The 18,484-nt window shown below is 48.3% G+C and overlaps 2 protein-coding genes across 3 annotated transcripts; one reads left to right on the top strand and one right to left on the bottom strand.

Annotated features, from left to right (window-relative positions):
- Positions 1–554: 554 nt before the first annotated feature.
- Positions 555–8,385, top strand: zbtb37 (zinc finger and BTB domain containing 37). Its single transcript, XM_086089784.1, has 5 exons — positions 555–1,051; positions 1,547–2,053; positions 3,307–3,629; positions 4,548–4,647; positions 5,336–8,385. The coding sequence occupies exons 2-5, from the start codon at positions 1,601–1,603 to the stop codon at positions 5,831–5,833; spliced, it is 1,374 nt and encodes a 457-aa protein (XP_085945910.1). The 5' UTR covers positions 555–1,051; positions 1,547–1,600; the 3' UTR covers positions 5,834–8,385.
- Positions 8,386–8,857: 472 nt separating this feature from the next.
- On the bottom strand, positions 8,858–14,187 carry serpinc1 (serpin peptidase inhibitor, clade C (antithrombin), member 1). Of its 2 annotated transcripts, none has more exons than XM_086089785.1 (8): positions 14,066–14,187; positions 11,472–11,850; positions 11,172–11,387; positions 10,970–11,107; positions 9,832–10,050; positions 9,577–9,751; positions 9,259–9,317; positions 8,858–9,188 (listed from the first exon to the last, which is right to left on the bottom strand). In XM_086089785.1, the coding sequence occupies exons 2-8, from the start codon at positions 11,847–11,849 to the stop codon at positions 9,012–9,014; spliced, it is 1,362 nt and encodes a 453-aa protein (XP_085945911.1). In that variant the 5' UTR covers position 11,850; positions 14,066–14,187; the 3' UTR covers positions 8,858–9,011. The 2 variants fall into 2 exon arrangements, with proteins under 2 accessions (XP_085945911.1, XP_085945912.1); XM_086089786.1 differs by lacking the exon at positions 14,066–14,187 and adding an exon at positions 13,975–13,999.
- Between the last annotated feature and the right edge of the window lie 4,297 nt (positions 14,188–18,484).

The raw sequence follows: 18,484 nt of genomic DNA on the forward strand, positions 1-18,484 counted from the left end.
CAGAGATTTTTCTGTCAGGACTCAGCTGGACTCTCTAAAGAAAGACTTGGAGCAGCACCAGAAAGAGGACGCTAAAATGGAGTCATGAGAGCCTCAAAAATATCAACATCTCAGTGTGGTGTCTTACATTTGGCAGTTAATTTTGTCCTGATGGGCTCAGCTTTCATTTCATTGTTGATGCTTCTCATAACATGATGCAGCGGACCAACCTTGGAGAGCAGAATGGCAATTTTAAATCATATTCTTAGCAGCGTATGCCACACAAGAAAACTACGTCAAAACGCCAGGGAGAAATCAATGGATTCAAGTTGAGTGGCAACATAAGATGGCTGCCGGTGGCTTCGCCAACCATTAACGCTCCAATCATATCGAAATCCAAATGAGCGCACAGCACACAAACACACGCGCAGCTTTTATTTTGGCATAATTTCCAGGTCTGTCTGACGCACGCATGCGCAGATTGCGGCAGCGCGCCAGATGCATGCCGGGAGATGCAGTGCGCGAGGCACAGGTAGGACGGACTTCTTCCGGAGCACAAACTGCATTTCCCAGCAAGCACCGCGTGTGCTCTTTCTTCCTCCTCTTCCTTCCTTCCTTCCTTCGCGAGCAGGATGACGACCAGCCGCCTCGACGGCCCGGAGCCTCCGAACCGAACGTGAATCCCGAACCCGAAAGGCAGCGGCGGATCGGAGGCCGAGTCGAGACTCTTTTGTTCGGCCTCGAAGCCGACGCCAGCGTTCTCCTGGGCTCCGGAGCACCAGTGGGATCGAGGAGCCGAGCCGAGCCGAGCCGAGCCGAAGTCGAAGCCGGAACCGAACCGAAACGAGCCGAGACGTCCCAATCCGGTGATGCAAAGTGCGTCCGCAGGTCCGCGTCGAGATTCCGGCGAGTCCGCCGACGGCTACTAGCTTGTGTTAGCGGAACGGAAGTTCTGATGGTTCTGGAGCCTCCGCCCACTGGACCTGACGGGGAGCCCTCGTCTGTGACGTCACGCAGCAGCTGACCATCGCCGTGGAGGGCGTGGAAGAATCCGCTCGGGAATCGCCACATCGTGAGTACTTGACGCCTCTTCTCACTTTTGGGACGCTCGACATTTTCAGTGATTAGCAATAAAACGACGGCTTACTTGCAATACTGGAAGGAATGCATACAAAGTGTGTCTGTGAAATGTCGTCTTCAGTCTTCTTGCTTGAACTTGACAAGCAGTTTGTGTAATTGAGTTGAAATTAGTTTTGCTTCATGTGATTACACATTAAAAAAATTTTTTTTTTATTATTTTCATCATTTACAATCAAGATGCATTTCAATAACATGCAAATTAGCACCAATAATTGAGTTTGCACCATTGGGCAATCCTTTCGCTAAATATTGAGGCTGTACGTTTGTATTCGTTGAACTCAAGTACAAAAACGACAGTCGACCTGCTCGGCGTGTCGCGTCGAACAGCGGAAGCAGCGGAAGCAGCGTAGTCGCGTTGCGTTGGGCAAATTGAACGAAAGCGGCGGCGAGAAGTAAACGTCCGGGTGTTACGTGCGCTTGTTTTCAGCATTCCCGCAGGCGGCGACGGGGCCGGTCGGGGGCCGGTCGGGGGCCGGACGCCATGGAGCGCTCGGGCAGCATCCAGCTGGACGTGCCGGACTTCAGCAATTCGGTGCTGTCGCACCTGAACCAGCTGCGGGCCCAAGGGCGGCTGTGCGACATCGTGGTCTACGTTGAGGGCCAGAGCTTCCGGGCCCACAAGGTGGTCCTGGCGGCCAGCTCGCCGTACTTCCGGGACCACATGTCCCTGAGCCAGATGAGCACGGTGTCGCTGACGGTGATCCGCAACGCGTCCGTCTTCGAGCAGCTGCTGGGCTTCTGCTACACGGGCCGCCTGCGCCTGCAGCTGTGCGACATCATCAGCTACCTGACGGCCGCCAGCTTCCTGCAGATGCAGGAAGTCATCGACCGCTGCACGCGCATCCTGGAGGGCATCCACCTCAAGATCAGCCTGGCCGACCCGGACCGCCCGCTCGCCCAGCGGGAGGCGGCGCCGCGCGCCCGCGGCCTGGAGGTACGCGCGCCTGTTTTTGGGGGTTTTGTATTTTCGTTTTTACAAACAACGACAACAACCAATAGTTAACACCGAGCAGACTTAACAAATAAACCAGTGTTGTCACGATACAAAAATGTTGACTTTGATACACAACCTGCATAAAATACCTCCAGACCGAAACGTTATCTCAACAAAAATCTAAAACATCAGCAAAAGTTTGTATTTTTTATTATTAATTCAAAATATTAGGATGTATACATGTTGATTTATGTAAATATGAACCTGACCCAATCCCAACCTCTTGGACCTGAAAAAAAGCCAAGAAAAGAAACATCAACAGCAGCAACATTAATGTCAAAAATTGGAGCTTATAAGCGAAATGTAGACGTAAAAAAAGGAGGAGAAGAAAAAAGCCAGTACGAAGCAGAAAAGTACGTTTTTATAGTTCGTCATGGCAAAGCCTTCAAATGAAATTGACTTTTATTTGCACAGCTCAATCGAAACTCATTTTTAATACCAGTTTTGCCAATAATGCTAAAAGAATCACAATTCTTAGTTCTTGACAATATTTCAAACAAATTGTTATCCAAATACAACGACACAAAAAACAATACATGAACTGGACTATCAGTTTCTGTCAACAAAAATGTACTTGAATGAAAAGTGAAAAAAACAAGCATTTCTGTCAACAAAACGGCACATGAAATATGAAGCTCAGAAAAAAAAAAGATCATTAACTGCCAATCCAGTGAGCAAAAGCAAGCTTTCAAACTGATCGGCTTAGTGTTTTTAAAGGTTAGGTTGAGACGGCTTGTGAGGAAAGCGGCAGTCGGCAACCAAACCTGTCAAGGTAAACGAAACCTTTTGTCCGAAAGAAGAAAAACAAAAAGACTGCATCGATTTGAAGACAAGGTGAACCATCAAATGCAGAGATTCTCCCAGACTATAGGTGGCAGCGAAGAGCGTCAAGTACAAGTACAAAACATTATGAATTTTCAATCAACTGTCGGCGTCAATCTGTCGTCGACACGAATGAATGAAAACAAAGGACGGCAAAATGAAATGTCATTTGGCTGCGTGCGTGCGTGCGTGCGTGCGTGCGTGCGTGCGTGCGTGCGTGCGTGCGTGCGTGCGTGCGTGCGTGCGTGCGGACGCGTCACGCATAAAGCGAGCGACGAATGGACATTCAGTGGCGTTAATCACAAATGACCGAGCCCACCAAACTTATGGAGCTCCTTTTTAATGAAATGACTTGTTGCCCATGGCGACAGCCCTTCCCGGAGGCGCCCGTCGGGGCGGCCGCCCGGGAAAAGGAGGCGGCGCGCAGCCCGCCGGCCCGCCGCCGCGGAGAAGCGCTCCTCCGCGTGGACCGAGCCGGCCAGTGGTACGTGGAGAGCGGCGGCGAGGCGGACGAGGGCGTGGACGGGACGGCCATCAAGACGGAGCGGGCGGAGCAGTGGATCGGGGCGGGTCACGGGCGGGACGGCTCGGGCCCGGCCGACGACGGCGGGCCGGCCGGCGCCGACGCCTCGCGCCACGGCACGCCGGCCAGCGGCGGCCCGCGGCCCTCCAGCAGCCTCGGCGATGCTGACAGGTGAGCGGCGGCGCGGATCGGCCTCCAACCGATATGGCAGATTTTCCCGTTTGTTGATGTTGTGCATGACAAGAATATGGAACGCAATTTTCAACGTATGAAAAAGAAGAAATATTGATTGTTTCCATTGATGATGAAGTAACGATCACTCAGCTTAAACAGAAGTCTGGAAATGAGGAGAAAATATGGAATTTTGCAATTCCAAATGTCTACGAATTTAACATGACTCGTTTGTAAATGTTCGATTGTGCTTGCGAGTTATCGAACGTGCGCTCGTGGATCGGCGGCCACGCGTATTTCTTGGCTGTTTGGCGCTCGTCTTGGCATTGTCGTCTTTTCCGTTCCTATCGCATCCCAGCGAGAAGCGCGTGCACGATTCCAATTCCGACAAACGTCTTCGGACCGACCTTTACCAAATTCTTTACGGCAGCAACATTTCAAGCAACAGTAGTTGACAGACGAGGTTCACTCATGGGAAGGTCATCCCCCCTCTGTCCACTAGGAGGCACTGTTGCTGTCTCCCTTTCAAAATTTCAGATTGAAAAAGCGAGCCTTGATCTGAGCCGCACTTGACAGGGAGCCCTTCGACGCCAAATCTTTTCTTCTTCGACGCCGCTGCAGCAGCAATGGCCGACGAGTTGGCACCAGAAGAAAGACGGTCTTCCGGGTCACGGCAACACAAGCTCCAGTTTGGACGTTTGGACCTGCTGCGAGTGCGAAGATCTTGAAACGGCGGCACCTTTGTCTCCAAAATAAGCAAATGTGTCCGCAAACGTCCGACAAGTCGCCAGCACAATTTTGCAAATTCTGATGAAGTTCACGCAACTTTTACAAACGTGTGAAAATGGTGCACATTTTGAGCGCAACGTCTCCGCATCATCGCGTGGCGTGTTGTCGTGGGTGTGTTTTGTGTGTCAGGTTGAGTCCCTCGGGCAGCGTCCTGGTCGTCGCCGATGGTCAACGGGCCAAAAGCGAATCTCCCAGCAGAAGCGAAGACCTGCGACTTGCCAACTGCCAGGTCACATGACGCCCCACGCTTCGCCGCATTTGTCTTTCCAGCGGAAGTCAAAAGCGGGCGAGGGATTGACAATTGTTTTTCGTTGTTGTTGTTGTTGGGGCGCTTCTGACCAGGGTTGTTGTAGTTTTGGAATTTGCATTTTCCTTCGTTTTTATATTTTTTTATTTACTTAGTTTAAATTAGTTTTCAAGGCTATTCTGTTCGTTTTTATTCTTTTTTTTTTTGAATGCTTAGTTTTTATTTTCAGTATTAGTTTTCGTTAAAAAAAATTATTAATTGTGTGCAATATTTAATGAACACCATAAAAAAATGACAAAAAGTAACGCATTTCTTAACTCGCGTCGCATTTCAGCTGAATTAAAAGAAAAAGCAGGTGAGCCACAAAATGGTCTCCGAGGAGGAGCGACATTATCTGAAGTTGCTTTTCTATTGGCTGCTGCTCGATGACGTCACTTCTGTGTGACAAACTTTCAAATGTCTTTATTCCGGTTAATATCAAAATAAATATACTTAAAGTTAGTTTTGTAAACATAAATTGTACTTTCAGTTAATTTTTGTTTTTATCAAAAAGCGTTTTTGTTTTTGTTAACAATTGTTTTTTTTTAATTTTACTTGTAGTTATTGCGTTAGTTTTCCTTAACTCAAATAAGCTTGCTTCTGACCCACCCCGTGTTTGTGTGCGCGCCAGGGCGAGGAGGCGGCGGCGGCGGCGGCGTACGAGGACTACGCCAGGGACCCGGTGGGCGAGCGCTGGTTCCGCTACAACCCGCGTCTGACCTGCATCTACTGCTGCAAGTCCTTCAACCAGAAGGGAAGTCTGGACCGCCACATGCGTCTGCACATGGGCATCACGCCCTTCGTGTGCCGCCTGTGCGGCAAGAAGTACACGCGCAAGGACCAGCTGGAGTACCACATCCGCAAACACACGGGCAACAAACCCTTCACGTGCCGCCTGTGCGCCAAGAGCTTCCCTTTCCAGGCCATCCTCAACCAGCACCTGCGCAAGAACCACCCGGGACAGCAGGCCCAGAGCGCCTCGCCCGAGACCACCACCGCCTCCCTCGGCGCCAGGGGGGCCTCCCCAGGACAGGACGACCCAGAGGGCGGCGGCGGCGGCGGCGGCGGCGGAGGGACGCTTTTTGGCGAGGCCCCCCACGCGTCCGTCTCCACCACCGGGCCCGACTGACGTGGAGCCGCTGCCGAGGAGGAGCGCTGGCGCAGCGCCGTGCGGCGTCGTACGGCGTACGGCGTACGGCGGGGCCTCCGAGCGTGCGTGCCTGCCGCGTCAGGCGGGCCTCCGAGCGCGGGCCCGGCGCATGCGAAAGCGACACCGCTTGATGCTCACCTCAATGACCGCGAGGTCTCGTTGACTTCCTCTTCACGACCTTGTCAGCCAATCACATCCTTCCTTCCTTTCTGCCTCACGACAATCCAGCGCAAAGGCGGGAAAAGCAGACCCGCCTGTTAGCTTCCGCGTTAGCGCCAGCGCTAATCGCAACCCACGCGACCGTCGTCGTTGAGTTCGGGTCTCAGCGGTCCCGAGCGAACCTCACCTCACATAAGCTGATATGCTCACTTACCTCTCGTCACCACAGGGGGCGCTCACACGCTCATCTTCACGCTTCAGTAACGTGAGGAAAAACTGCTGGCAAAAGTTGATTTGTTGTTTGTGCTACGCTAAGCCAACTGGCGATGAATGCAGACTGTTAGCTTGTTTCAGTTGACAAATTGCTAGCTAGCAGCTAGCCGGCGTCTTAGCAGCCAGAACACAAGACGAACAACTTGACCTCACTTTGTCGTCCTGGCAGCCAAAGCAAAGATGGCCGCCAAGCAACTTCAGCACTTGAAAGACTTTTGATAGAAAAAAAACTCAACAAAAATGTTAAGACTCGTTGGGGCTGCTATGAACTTTTCACAACTCGTTGAAATTCATTCGGACTTGAGGGGGAACGAAAACGGGACTTTGTTATCAATCTGCAATTTTTCTCTTGGCAATTTGAGAAAAAACGAAACGTTCCAAAGCTGGCCCCTCGCGCCGCTTTCGGAATTTGCCGTTTTTGGGTGCTTTCTCTGGCGCGCGTGCCGCAGCGTGAGCGTTCATTCTGGCCGCCATGTTTAGGAAAGAAAAGCCCAGTCGGTCGATGTTCAGTTAACCGCAGTTGCTTTCGGAACCTTTTTTTTTTGTCGTCGGCATCAACAACATCAACGCGGCTCGTCTTCAATCGCTGATTTCGGATGGCAAAATGTTGCAAATTGAAGGCGCTCGCTAATGCAGCCAACATTAGCACCCGCTCGCTAGTCCTGAAAATAGAGGCTTCGGGTCACAAGTCATTTTTGGCCTCTTTTCAATGTTGGATTTTCAGCCACATTTGGCCCCGCCCACAAACCTGAAACCTGCGGCGCAAGTCCAGCACATTTCCTTCGACGAGCTCGCGTGCTTCGCAAATGGTGACTTTTTATTTGTCTCTGACGAAGCCTGTCAGCTCCTCCAACGTTGATCTTGCTGGAATTCCCACAAATGTTGATGACGTAGAAGAGCGCAATGTGGCCCAAATGACACGTTTGACCTCACGTCGACCTCCACTTTGTAAAAGTCAACAGATTTCGCGTTTGTGTAGCAAAAAATAAATAAATCATTGGATAATTTGTGTGTAATCAAAAAGAGTCATTCAAAGTTAAAGAATTGCCGTGAACAAACTTGACGTCCTTCCGACGACTACTTAGCTGTCCAACAAGGCGCTTGACATCAAATACGGGAAACTCGGCGCCAAACTGCCGGCACAAAATGCAGCAATAATTTAAAATGGACAATTCCTTTTCGTGACAAATGGATTTTTCCATGCAGCGGCCGCCCCTCAAAGCGCAACCAGAACTTGAATCGCCAAGCGACCTTGTGTTGTTGTAATGGCCCAATTCCAGGCCAGGGGGCAGCAGAGGTTCCATCCAAAAGATGAGGCTTGAACGCAGCCCTCTGGTGGCGCTCGCTCGTCACTGCACGTCGGCTTACGACGAGCTCTTCTTCACGTCCGTGACTGATCTTGCGGATTTACGATGTCACGTTGCGTTCGCGGCAGATCTTGTTGGTCCTTCTGCCCACGCAATCTTCATCCAAGTCGCTTGAACGCACGCTCGTGCTGGCACATGCGATCCCCAAAAAGTTATTGACCTGTAGAGACGGCGTCCGGGCTCGCCGGACTCCATTGGGCGGTCGTGCGTGCGGACTGGCCGACGGAACCGGACTCCCGCTCGTAGCGCAGCACTAAAGCGAAGCGACCTCACTTGTACAAAACCACGACACCTCAACCCGATTGGCCGAGCTACGCTAGGCCCGCCTCCTCCCGACGACTTACCTCACACGTCCGGGTCGTGAGTTTCCGACCCGGTCTCTGCACTCGCACCCGCCCGCTTGATGAGTCCGGTCCGGTCCGGTCCAGCCGGCTATGGTTGGCCGCTCATGCCGATCGTCCTTTGACTCCGCCTCCTGGCGGTCATTTCGTTAAAATCTTTATGGTGTTTGCCTTTTTATTCTCTTTTGAGTGATTGACAGTAGATCTCTACTACCAACGAGTTAACTCATTCGCTGCCGATGAGTTAACTCCTGCCGTTGATGGCTATAGACGTCAAAAGATCGATTTTTACTGGACTGGCAGCAAGAAGTTTAAAGATTAACGGGGCGGAGCCAAAGAATCAAACTTCTTCTTTCACGTGCAACAAATAAAAAAGAAATTTGACTGAAAATGTCTATGCAGCATTTTTATTTGATTCAAATATGATCTTATGACGTATTTTGACTTAACTAGTCTTTCGATGAAGCCGCACCTTTCTACTCTCTTCATACCTGGTTTACTCATCCTTAACTGTTACTTTACTAGTCCCAATATCTTATTGTGGTCGACTTTGTACTCTGGCCCCGCCTCTAGCTTCCAGTCTAAGTCCCTCCCCTAACTTGTTTTGACCCCGCCTCCTATGCCCATATTTGGGCCTCCTATGATGTCATACTTGCGGTGGCTGAGGACTTGTCCAGACATGCCCCAATGTCCAAATATGGACTTCCTATGAAGTCGTACTTCTGGTGACCCAGAACAGGTCAGGACCTGTTTGAACGGGTCCTGTCCTAGCAATAGACAGATGATGTCATCATGACTCGAGTTTTCGTACTTTACTACCTTCTTAAAAGAATGACAGAGTCCAGCTCAGCTGTGTTGAATTATTTTTTTGTTTGGTTTTGAGCTTTTATTTTCGTGGCAAAAGACCCCGAATGTGCGACCAATCGGGATCATTTCTGCTTGAATGGATTCTTCTTGCACCGACTCAAAGAGCGAAGCGTTCTTTTTGTTCTTTTCTCCTCTCGCCGGCGCGTGCGCTCAGGGTTGGCAGGGGCTCGCCACGCGGCCCACGAAGAGGAGGGCGTTGATGGTCGTCTCGCGAATGAGGAGCAGGAAGGGCCGGTCGGCCCGCACGACCTCCACGTCCAACTTGATGGATCTCGTCGACGCCACCGCGGCGGTCGACGCCGCAGCCTCGCTGCCGAGCTCGTTGACCTGCACGCAGGGGGCGTCAGTGGACACGCCCCCTCAAAGCCACCGATAGAAGAGCGGTCGTGTAACGCACCTCCAGGAAGGCCTTGTGGAAGGCGTCGCTGATGGAAACGCCGCCGCCGTCCACGAGCCCTGAAGGCAACACGCAGCAGGCACACGCGAGTCACGGTAAATATATCGGTCGTCGTCTTGATGAGGTGTGAATCTTGTCACCCTTCGCCGACTGAAAAGCAAGCTCCGCCCACTCTTGCGTACTGCTCTAATTTCTTGAGTAGATAGACACTCTTGAATGTCGTCGACGGAGCCCGTTTGGACCAATCGCAAAGCAACATTGCGTTTGGGGGGGCGGGATTTGTGGCTGTGATGAAAATAACAAGTGGCGACTGCCCACCTGGCAGGCTGGCGTTTTGAGGGCTGAAGATATCGCGCAGTCCGAGCGCATTGAGCGCCCCCTTGAGGCGGACGCCGTCCTCCAGGCGAAATCGCGGAAGGTGCACGGACACGCGTGTCTCCGCCATCTGGTTTAGCCACCCGTTCAGCGTGGGAAGGTCCAGTCCCGCCTCTACCTGCAACCGCACACGCCAAGGAGCTCGGCTAAACGCCGGCACCGCCAACACGGTCTGGCGCCGCGAGCGCACACGGGTACCTGCGCCAGCGTGCGGCCTTTGTCCGGCAGCAGCAGCGTCAGGCCGATGTCGCGTCCGCGGTATTCCATCTCCAACAGCTGGAGGTGCTGATCCGACAACCGGGCGTAGCGGAAGGTGTTCTCCTGGAACATCATCTGCACCGAGCAGCGGCGCCGCTCGTCCACGTGGAAGGGGGCCACGTACGCGTCCTCTTTGTGGAACTGGTGCAGCCACCGACCCTGAGGGGGCGCCGCCGGCACATTAGCCCAAATGCGGGCTGACCTGGTCAACTTGACACATGGCGGCGGCGGCGGCGGCGGCGGCGGCGGCGGCGGCGGCGGCGGCGGGCAGGCTCTGTTTGGAATCACCACTGGAGTTTTTTCTCGCCCCTTGATGAATGTGACCAAAGGCTGCACGATTCATCGAAATGGAATCGTGATTTGAATTTGCGCAAAGGTCAAAGCATCTCAATGGGAGGGAAGAACAATTCGCGATGAAAACATCCTGACGTGACGTTTGCACTTGAAGCGGTTTTCAGGCACCCCAGTGGGAGTTTAAGACCAAACACACAAAATGAATTGCTGTTACTCACCGTCCATCTTGAAATGCAACACACATCTTGTTTTAGAAATATTGCTAAAGCTAATGCTAGCAGTCAATGTAAAATTCCATTGGCAGGCTAAACTTGCTTGATTTCCTTCAAATAAGGAATTTTGGCACACGGAGGCCGTCGGAAGACGGACGGAAAAGCAATTCCCTTAACTGGTCAATTCTTCCCAATCTGTGAAAAAAACCCTCAATTGCAACTTTCTTTCTCTACTCTACTGTCCATTTTGTGTGTGTGCTCCACACTACCCCCAAGAGGCCAACATATGCGCAGCAGGGCCAGCCGGCTTTTGTTTTCATTTGATGTTTTGCTTTGCAAATGCAATTTTGTTATATTGAAAGTTGTGCTTACGTTATTGAGTACGAAAGTTTTGACACGCAATGAATAATCATGATTTATGATCAAAATAATTGATGTGATCCTTTTTTCTCCTTCGCACGAATGCTAAAACTTTTATGTCGTAATCCGATTCATCGATGAATGCAAACAACTGGCGATCAGTCACGAACTTCAAGCGAAAGGCAAAGTGAAAAGTTTGCGCGACTCGCTACCTTGAAGTAGATGTTGTTGACCAGGACCAGGACGGCGCCGGCGTCGATGGCGCCTGCGGGCAGCGCGTCCCGGATGTTGTTTTCCGTCTTGTTGGCCACCCAAGCATTGATGGCGCCGCGGGACGCTTCCGGCTCGCCCTGATCAGGCACAGACGTCAGTCGGCGTCGGGCAGGACAAAGTGCGGAGCGCAACCGAACCGACCCGAAAGTCCAGCGGCATCATCTCGGCGCCGTAGACGCGGCGGCTGATGTTCTGGAAGGTGGCGTCGAAGCGCAGGGATCGGTCCCCGAACAGGCGATTGGCCAGCGCCAGCTTGGTGCCGGCGTCCTTCCTCCTGTGCAAGCGGCACAGCAGCTTGGCGAAGTAAAAGTGGACTTGATTGGACGTCTTCTCCGTGACGGAATCCAACTGGAACACCTGCCGGCACACCAACACGCCCGGGGCCACATACAACTTTGAACCGACTGCTGTCAGGCGGGCGTCCGCTCGCTCGCTCGCTACCTTAACGATTTCCTCCAGCGTGCGTCCGCAGGCGCCCACTTTGGTCATGGAAAAGGCAGCGGACACGCTGAGGGGGGACAGGAACAGGTTGGCGTCGGCGGTCCGACTCAGCGCCACTTGCCTGTACAGCGACAGCGCGAAGCGAGCGTTGGCGGCGGACAGCTCCCACAAGCGTGGGTCGGTCGCCCTGGGGACCGGGTCCTCCTCGGGGGGGGCGCGGCCCTCCTCGGGGGGGGCGCGGCCTTCCTCGGGGGCCCGGTAGACGCAGCGAGGCTCCGGGGCCACGTCCTTGGCTTTGATGCTGCACGGGTCCTCGGGGGCGGAGCCCGACGCCAGAGTCAAGACGCTTAGGAAAAACAGCCAATCAGAAGAGCCCATCCTGCGGACGGCCAATCAGACGTCAACCATTTAAAAATAAAGACATTTAAAAAAGGTGTCGGTGCCGGTGTGTCCCAAAGACCAACATGAATAATAATGACAATTGAAGACTAGTAAAAATACATTTTCAAAAGGGAGCCACCTATGACATCATCCTCGATCCTTCGACATCCATCCATCCATTTTCTTAACTGCTTATTACTTAAAAGGGTGTCTGAATCTTGTCCCAGCTGGCTTGGGGCAGTCGGCGGGGTACACCCTGAAGTGGTTCCAGCCAATCGCAGACAAACAACCATCCATCCTCACAATTCCGTGCGTCTTAAAGGGAACGCAACACTTAATCAACTTTTTGGGGGGCTGATAAACTGTAGAAAATGTTGTCTCCAAATGCTGTCGACATGTCCTGGTCATGACTTATTTTACAGCTTGAATTTGGGGCGAAAAGCGCGTGTTTGGCGCCATCTTCAGGTAACACACTGAGATCCACTCCATTTGGCTGTTTGTCCTCATTACGCGAGACGAAACATGCCACGTCACTTGTTCCGCATGACGTAGTCGCCCCCGGCACGTTCTCCGGCACGCCTCGGCTTTATCGTGAGTTGCTGCTGTCAATCCCAGCCAGACCACGCCCACAACCCTCTCCCCATTCGCAAACCAACAAGAGTCTCACTTCCTAATGACTTGTCCTTTCAAATGACAAGTTGGAAGACTGATCTCGAACCGGGTCAGCAAGCTTTTCTGTATTTCAGGCCAAAAATAGACAAGGAAAAAAAGCTGCAAAACTTGGGTTTGTTTTTCTAATGTTTCATACTTCCATTTTTCTGACGCTCATTTTTAGACGATTGTCAAATTCCTGAACATTTTTGGGGCAATTTTTCACATTTCACGTTTTGTTTTTGGACATTTTATGGCTACATTTTCTTTACTGCCTTCTCTGAGATCCAACTGGGATATTTTTGTTGCGAGTTGTTTTACTTTGGCATCACGAGTTCTGTTTCCTGTTTGTTCCTTTCAGGGGGCGTGGTCCGGTCGTGTTGGGCTCCTCACACAGCTGCCTCCAATCTTCAATCGCCCTCGATACTTAAGTTCTGGTCCGACCTCCATTCCTCGCCAGAACGCCTCGTCGTACTCGCTGAACACATTTCTGGGTTTTCCCGAGTTTGGAGTGTTTTTTGACTTTGGTGTTTTTGAGAAGCTTTTCCCGGCGGCCTTGGTCCAAACGGATTTCCCTTTTTTTCAGCCTGGACGCGTTGAGAGCTCAGACACCTTTGGTTTGCTACTTTGTTGAATAAAATGTGGTTATTACTTTGACGTCGTGTCTGCTCCTGCGTCCTAAGCCAGCCGCACTCTAACAATTTTGTGGACATTTTTATTCTTTTTTTCTTTTGTTTTTGGACATTTTTTAGCTACCCTTTGACCGTTTTCTTTCCTGCCTTTTATAAAAATTTAATTCTGACATTTTTGGGCAATTTCATGGACATTTTAATGATCTTTTACTGCTTGTCTTCTTCCTTTTTGGACATTTCAAAAAATATTTGTATCTACCTTTCATCTTTAACTTTTTTTGACTTGAAAATTCGGACATTGAAATTATTTTGAATATTTATATTCATTTTTAAAATCTTTATCGTTAATTCGTTTAAATAATTAAATAACATTGTATCTAAAAAGAAATACAGATAAATATGTAAAATGAAAATCTGAATTTTTATAGAGGAACCAAAAAGCCAAAGTTTGCAGACTCCTAGGTTAGAGTGCAAACACACGCACACGCACGCACACACAATTAAATTCGGGTGACCATATTCTCATTTGGCCAAAAAGAGGACGCTTGCCCCGGCCTTGAAACTGTGGGACCAGTCGCAGGTATGCAGTGCACTTCATCTCCTATTAGTCACGTCATGCCAAACGGACATTTTCATGAATTTATAAAACGCCCGAACAGGACGTCAGAAAACGGTCTGTCTTCCCAAAAGAGGACTCGTTTGGTCGCCCTGCATGTTGCCTGTACGAGTAAACGTATAAGGCGACACATACCGCCATCGAAAGCCAAACAAGTCCAAAAATGATTCTTCTAATGAATATCACTAAGTATACGAAAGATTTCAACGAGCCTTTTTAAGACCTGAATTTTAAAAGTTGAGGAACGCGTTCAAAGGGAAGATCTCGGTGCCGATTTTTAGTTCGTGTAGCAGCACAAAAGTTTGATTTCTTACCTGAGCGAATGTTGTCCGTGCGCACACGTGCCTGTTTTGTGTTTGTGTGTGTGCGTGTAGAGCAGGTCAGTGACCTGCGCTGTCCAAACATCACTTTGACGACCTTTGAACCCTTGCCAGTACTTCCTGTGATTTTGTCTGTGAGTTTGAACTTTATTGCAATATATGTAAGAAACATGGCAGTAGTAAAGTTTGTCTTTGTATCTATCAAAACAACTTCCTGTCAAATGTTGGCGCAGTACAGGGTGCAACACTGCCATTTCTACTCTGACCTGGAAAAGGAAGGAAGGAAGCTTATTAGTTGGTTAGGGTTAGGTTTAGGGTTAGGGTTGGGGTTGGGGTTATGGTTAGGGTTAGGTTTATGAACAGGATTCCTCCTTCCGCCGAAGCGGGAGGAGGGAGGAGGGAGGTGCACTGTCCACCCCCCAGCGCTCTCGCCCTCCCTGGTACCAGCGTGGTCGACCGCCACCCCCGTTGCCTATTTTGTTGTTGGCGACGTCTGCCATACTGGACAACGGTCCAGTCATCACATTGTCATACATCAGATTTGTTTAGTTGTTGTTTTTTTCCAATTAATTATATATTTATTTTGGTTTTTAATCTATCTATTTTACAAAAACAAAAGAAAGAACCAAAAAAGGTTTAAAAGAAAGAAAAAGAAAAGAAGTGTAAAAAAAAGGAGTGCCCGTCGCGACGTTTCGACCTTGAGAGGCTAATGTGTAAAAACGAACAAAAATTCAATAATATAAATCGAATGGTTTCTCTCGACTGCGAGGAGCTGTTGTCCTTCCGAGAGTCACAGCAGGAATGAAGGCACTAAGCCCAGAGAGAGCGAGAGAGAGAGAGAGCGAGAGAGAGAGAGAGAGAGAGCGAGAGAGAAAGAGAGAGAGAGAGAGAGAGAGAAAGAGAGAAAGAGAGAAAGAGAGAAAGAGAGAGAGAGAGAGAGAGAGAGAGAAAACGGTCAAACTGTTTCCCAGGATGTTTATTTTCAAATAAACCTTTTATGTGAACTGACTGTGATTACACTATGTACATAATCAATTCTATATATATTGTATATGTAAATATATGGTTTTATCAATGTCTTATTTATGTATGTGTATTTTTTATCAATTGAAATGAAATGTAAATATATATTAAATATGTAGCTCAGAGTGGAGTTATGGAATGTATCGTTGTCATGAATTTGGGAGTCCGTAAGAAAGCAAAGAAAGAAGGAGAGCAACGAAGCCAAAAAGGACACCAAGGAAGGAAAAAAGGAAAGAAGGAAAGTCAAGCGAGACGTCAAGTGCAAGATAGAAAGTTGAAGGGAAAAGAACCATGGTTTGAGATGTCCTCATGTCACCTCTTATATGAGGATATGTTGTTGTCCTTGTCATGTTTTGGCTTCTGTTGTCCTTGTGTGTCTCCCTTGGTCTTGTTGAAGTGTCATCCCGCCCTTCCTCGTGTCATCCAATCAGTGCCCTCAGCCACTTGTGTCTTGCCCCAGGTGTGTCTCGCCCCAGGTGTGTCTCGTTGCGTCGTTAGTGTCTGTGTATTTAGTCTGCCGTCTCCCCTCCGTCTGTGTCGGTTGGTTGTCTTTCCTGGTGTCACGCTGCCCGTTTTTGCCTCGTCTCTTTTCCCCACGTTTTGGTTGACCTGGTCGTCATTTGGAAGCTCGCTTTTGTTTTATAGAAATGAATGAATCATCCGGATGAGACTCCGCCTGAAGGACCAACGACCTCCGAAACGTCGCCAACACGCCTCTCATCAGGTATAGTGCACACTTTGTATATGTATATATTGGATATATTTTACGTAAACAAATGTACATTATTTATGAACGCAGATGTCGGATTAGGGTTGAGATTCGGGTAAACTCGTTTATACTACAGACGTTAGGGTTAGGGTTAGGTTTTATTGTAGATGTTATGTATAATTGAATTGTAATTTTTTATTTATTCAATAGGAGTGGCCTTTGTTATATATGTAATCACGACTTATTAATATAAAACAATAAAACAAAAAATCTAAAAATGGTTGTAATTCCTAATGAGTATAATTAAATGCAAGTGTGCCTTGACAAGGTTTGGGCTGTAAAGAGCCTTCTTCAGGTCGAGCACACGACAATTGTTCAATGAATTGTCTGAGATGTTGCCTCTTGGAAAAGCAAATCCAAACTGAGCTTCCTCTCACAGGAACCGAACCCTCACCCTTTATATACTGCAAATAAGTCGTCCTAACTGTGCGCCTTTTTCGTTCAAATTATGAGGGAAAGCGTCCTATTTATTGTCTATGTAATACTTGCATGTAAACCAATATGAAATGTTATTTAAATACCAATGTCACTATTGTATCTCAACAATTGTTTTATTAATGTATTTATGGTTTTGTTAATTATTTAGGGGTTAGGGTTGGCATAGCCAGTGTTTAGGGTTAGGTTTGGGGTTTAGGGTTAAGGTTAGGGTTTCAAACTAGGGCTAGTGTTTCAAATTAGGGCTACAAAATAGGGTTAGGGTTTCATATTAGGGTTTCAAACTAAGGCTAGAGTTCAAAATTAGGGTTTCAAACAAGGGCTAGGGTCTCAAATTAGGGTTTCAAACTAAGGCTAGAGTTCAAAATTAGGGTTTCAAACTAGGGCTAGGGTTTCAAATTAGGGTTTCAAACTAGGGCTAGGGTTTCAAATTAGGGTTTCAAACTAGGGCTAGGGTTTCATATTAGGGTTTCAAACTAGGGTTTCATATTAGGGTTTCAAACTAGGGCTAGGGTTTCATATTAGGGTTTCAAACTAGGGCTAGAGTTCCAAATTAGGGTTTTAAACTAGGGCTAGGGTTTCAAACTAGGGCTATGGTTTCATATTAGGGTTTAAAACTAGGGCTATGGTTTCATATTAGGGTTTAAAACTAGGGCTAGGGTTTCAAACTAGGGCTAGTGTTACAAATTAGGGTTTCAAAATAAGATTAGGGTTTCAGATTAGGGTTTAAACTAGGGCACGAGTTTAAAATTAGGGTTTCAAACTAGGTCTAGGGTTTTGAATTGGGGTTTTAAACTAGGGCTAGGGTTACAAATTAGGGTTTCAAACTAGGGTTTAAGTTTAAAATTAGGGTTTCAAACTAGGGTTAGGGTTCCAAGTTAGGGTTTCAAACTAGGGCTAGGGTTTCAAATTAGGGTTTCAAACTAGGGCTAGGGTTTCATATTAGGGTTTCAAACTAAGGCTAGAGTTCAAAATTAGGGTTTCAAACAAGGGCTAGGGTCTCAAATTAGGGTTTCAAACTAAGGCTAGAGTTCAAAATTAGGGTTTCAAACTAGGGCTAGGGTTTCATATTAGGGTTTCAAACTAGGGTTTCATATTAGGGTTTCAAACTAGGGCTAGGGTTTCATATTAGGGTTTCAAACTAGGGCTAGAGTTCCAAATTAGGGTTTTAAACTAGGGCTAGGGTTTCAAACTAGGGCTATGGTTTCATATTAGGGTTTAAAACTAGGGCTAGGGTTTCAAACTAGGGCTAGTGTTACAAATTAGGGTTTCAAACTAGGGCTAGTGTTACAAATTAGGGTTTCAAAATAGGATTAGGGTTTCAGATTAGGGTTTAAACTAGGGCACGAGTTTAAAATTAGGGTTTCAAACTAGGTCTAGGGTTTTGAATTGGGGTTTTAAACTAGGGCTAGGGTTACAAATTAGGGTTTCAAACTAGGGTTTAAGTTTAAAATTAGGGTTTCAAACTAGGGTTAGGGTTCCAAATTAGGGTTTCAAACTAGGGTTAGGGTTCCAAGTTAGGGTTTCAAACTAGGGCTAGGGTTTCAAACTAGGGCTAGGGTTTCATATTAGGGTTTCAAACTAAGGCTAGAGTTCAAAATTAGGGTTTCAAACAAGGGCTAGGGTCTCAAATTAGGGTTTCAAACTAAGGCTAGAGTTCAAAATTAGGGTTTCAAACTAGGGCTAGGGTTTCAAATTAGGGTTTCAAACTAGGGCTAGGGTTTCATATTAGGGTTTCAAACTAGGGTTTCATATTAGGGTTTCAAACTAGGGCTAGGGTTTCATATTAGGGTTTCAAACTAGGGCTAGAGTTCCAAATTAGGGTTTTAAACTAGGGCTAGGGTTTCAAACTAGGGCTATGGTTTCATATTAGGGTTTAAAACTAGGGCTAGGGTTTCAAACTAGGGCTAGTGTTACAAATTAGGGTTTCAAAATAGGATTAGGGTTTCAGATTAGGGTTTAAACTAGGGCACGAGTTTAAAATTAGGGTTTCAAACTAGGTCTAGGGTTTTGAATTGGGGTTTTAAACTAGGGCTAGGGTTACAAATTAGGGTTTCAAACTAGGGTTTAAGTTTAAAATTAGGGTTTCAAACTAGGGTTAGGGTTCCAAATTAGGGTTTCAAACTAGGGTTAGGGTTCCAAGTTAGGGTTTCAAACTAGGGCTAGGGTTTCAAATTAGGGTTTCA

This window comes from Leptonotus elevatus, chromosome 11 (genome assembly GCF_054856555.1).
Source record: "Leptonotus elevatus isolate MCC_2025b chromosome 11, RoL_Lele_1.0, whole genome shotgun sequence".
Classification (NCBI taxonomy): Eukaryota; Metazoa; Chordata; class Actinopteri; order Syngnathiformes; family Syngnathidae; genus Leptonotus; species Leptonotus elevatus.

Bases quoted from the DNA above. Each gene is read 5' to 3' on its own strand.
- zbtb37 (XM_086089784.1), top strand. From the start codon at position 1,601: ATGGAGCGCTCGGGCAGCATCCAGCTGGACGTGCCGGACTTCAGCAAT. The intron at 2,054-3,306 runs GTACGCGCGCCT...CCATGGCGACAG, and splicing joins CGCGCGCCCGCGGCCTGGAG to CCCTTCCCGGAGGCGCCCGT. The intron at 4,648-5,335 runs GTCACATGACGC...TGTGCGCGCCAG, and splicing joins TGCGACTTGCCAACTGCCAG to GGCGAGGAGGCGGCGGCGGC.
- serpinc1 (XM_086089785.1), bottom strand. From the start codon at position 11,849: ATGGGCTCTTCTGATTGGCTGTTTTTCCTAAGCGTCTTGACTCTGGCG. The intron at 10,051-10,969 runs GTAGCGAGTCGC...GCGCCCCCTCAG, and splicing joins TCAACAACATCTACTTCAAG to GGTCGGTGGCTGCACCAGTT. The intron at 9,189-9,258 runs GTGCGTTACACG...CCCTGCGTGCAG, and splicing joins TCCACAAGGCCTTCCTGGAG to GTCAACGAGCTCGGCAGCGA.